Source organism: Atta colombica, unplaced genomic scaffold (genome assembly GCF_001594045.1).
Source record: "Atta colombica isolate Treedump-2 unplaced genomic scaffold, Acol1.0 scaffold32, whole genome shotgun sequence".
NCBI lineage: Eukaryota > Metazoa > Arthropoda > Insecta > Hymenoptera > Formicidae > Atta > Atta colombica.
Window position 1 is genome coordinate 370,284 of NW_017259426.1, and position 1,234 is coordinate 371,517.

General features: G+C 24.1%; 1 protein-coding gene across 1 annotated transcript in view; it reads left to right on the plus strand.

The window, feature by feature from the left end:
- Nucleotides 1-838: 838 nt before the first annotated feature.
- LOC108690346 overlaps nucleotides 839-1,234 on the plus strand; it is a 5,437-nt gene continuing 5,041 nt past the window's right edge. The window contains exon 1 of the mRNA XM_018197592.1: nucleotides 839-845. Within this exon, the coding sequence (XP_018053081.1) occupies nucleotides 839-845 (7 nt within the window). The remainder of the gene's footprint in view (nucleotides 846-1,234) is intronic.

Sequence of the window (1,234 nt, forward strand, 5' to 3'; positions counted from 1 at the left end):
TGTTTTATAAACGGTTAAGAGATGTCATTTAGACGTCGCAATTTTCTAATTTTCATAATTCTTTGCAACTAAATCTGAAGCTAAAATCGCCTTAAAATAAAGTTGTCTTAAGAAAATTTAAGAAAAGTTAATAAAACTAAAATCGCAAGTTGTATGCTAATTTATTATGTTACTTAATTATTGAAAAATCGTACTGTGTACGATTATACAGTTTAATCGTAAAATGCAGAAAGTTTCGATCGAAATCAATGTATTTCGGAAGAAGTTTATTAGAGATATTTCTAGAAATTGTGCATATGATCACTATAAAAGCATTGTTATTTCAGATAGAATGTATGTATCTTGAATAATTAATAAATAAATTTACAAAAATCAAAGAAATTGAATTTTTAAACAAAAAAAGTTCAGAAACTTGTAATTTTTGTGTATTTAATTTTAATATCGTTTCAATATTTCCTTAAAAAGTTAACATTTTTATTGCTATATTTTTTATTATTTTAAGATTATTACACTTTCATTTCCAGCGTGATGGGTGAATGCTTTAATAAAATAAATTCTCTCCTCTATACGAATGTTTGCAATTTTATTCCGCGTTTATTTAATTGACATCCTGTAATTGATACGTATAAATATATTTTTGCACCTACTTTAATATGCTTAAGTGACTTTTATAAGAGAAGGGTTCTGTCAAATGTTAGATATGATAAGCACATACCATGCGATAATGCGCCGTGCGCTTATATAAAACTCATTTCATAAAGACGAATTCGTCAGTTAACAATTTAATAAGTAAAGACATAGATACTCGTCTCTTTACTTAGTAAATGGATTTTCCACAATGAAAGGTGAGTGTTTGTATTTGACGGAATTCCGATGAAGTGATAAAATAAAAGGAGAATTATTTGATAAATTGGATAACTATTAAATGGCAAATGTGCAAAATAATTATTTGGGCACGCAAAAAAAAAGAGAAAAAATTGTGCAAGTAATTGTGTTTGATTGTGAGTAAACATCAGTGAAGAAACGTAAAATAATATAGTAGATATAAGCTTAAAATATTTTTATCATAGTTATTTTGTAAATTTTCCATTTTTTAATTAAATTTTATACAAAGTACTTACAAATTTAATAAAATGTTATTTTTCAAATTTAATTACTGATTGTGAGTTAATTTCAATTAATATTATATATATTGTTAATATATTATATGTTGATTTCAAATATTTTATATATA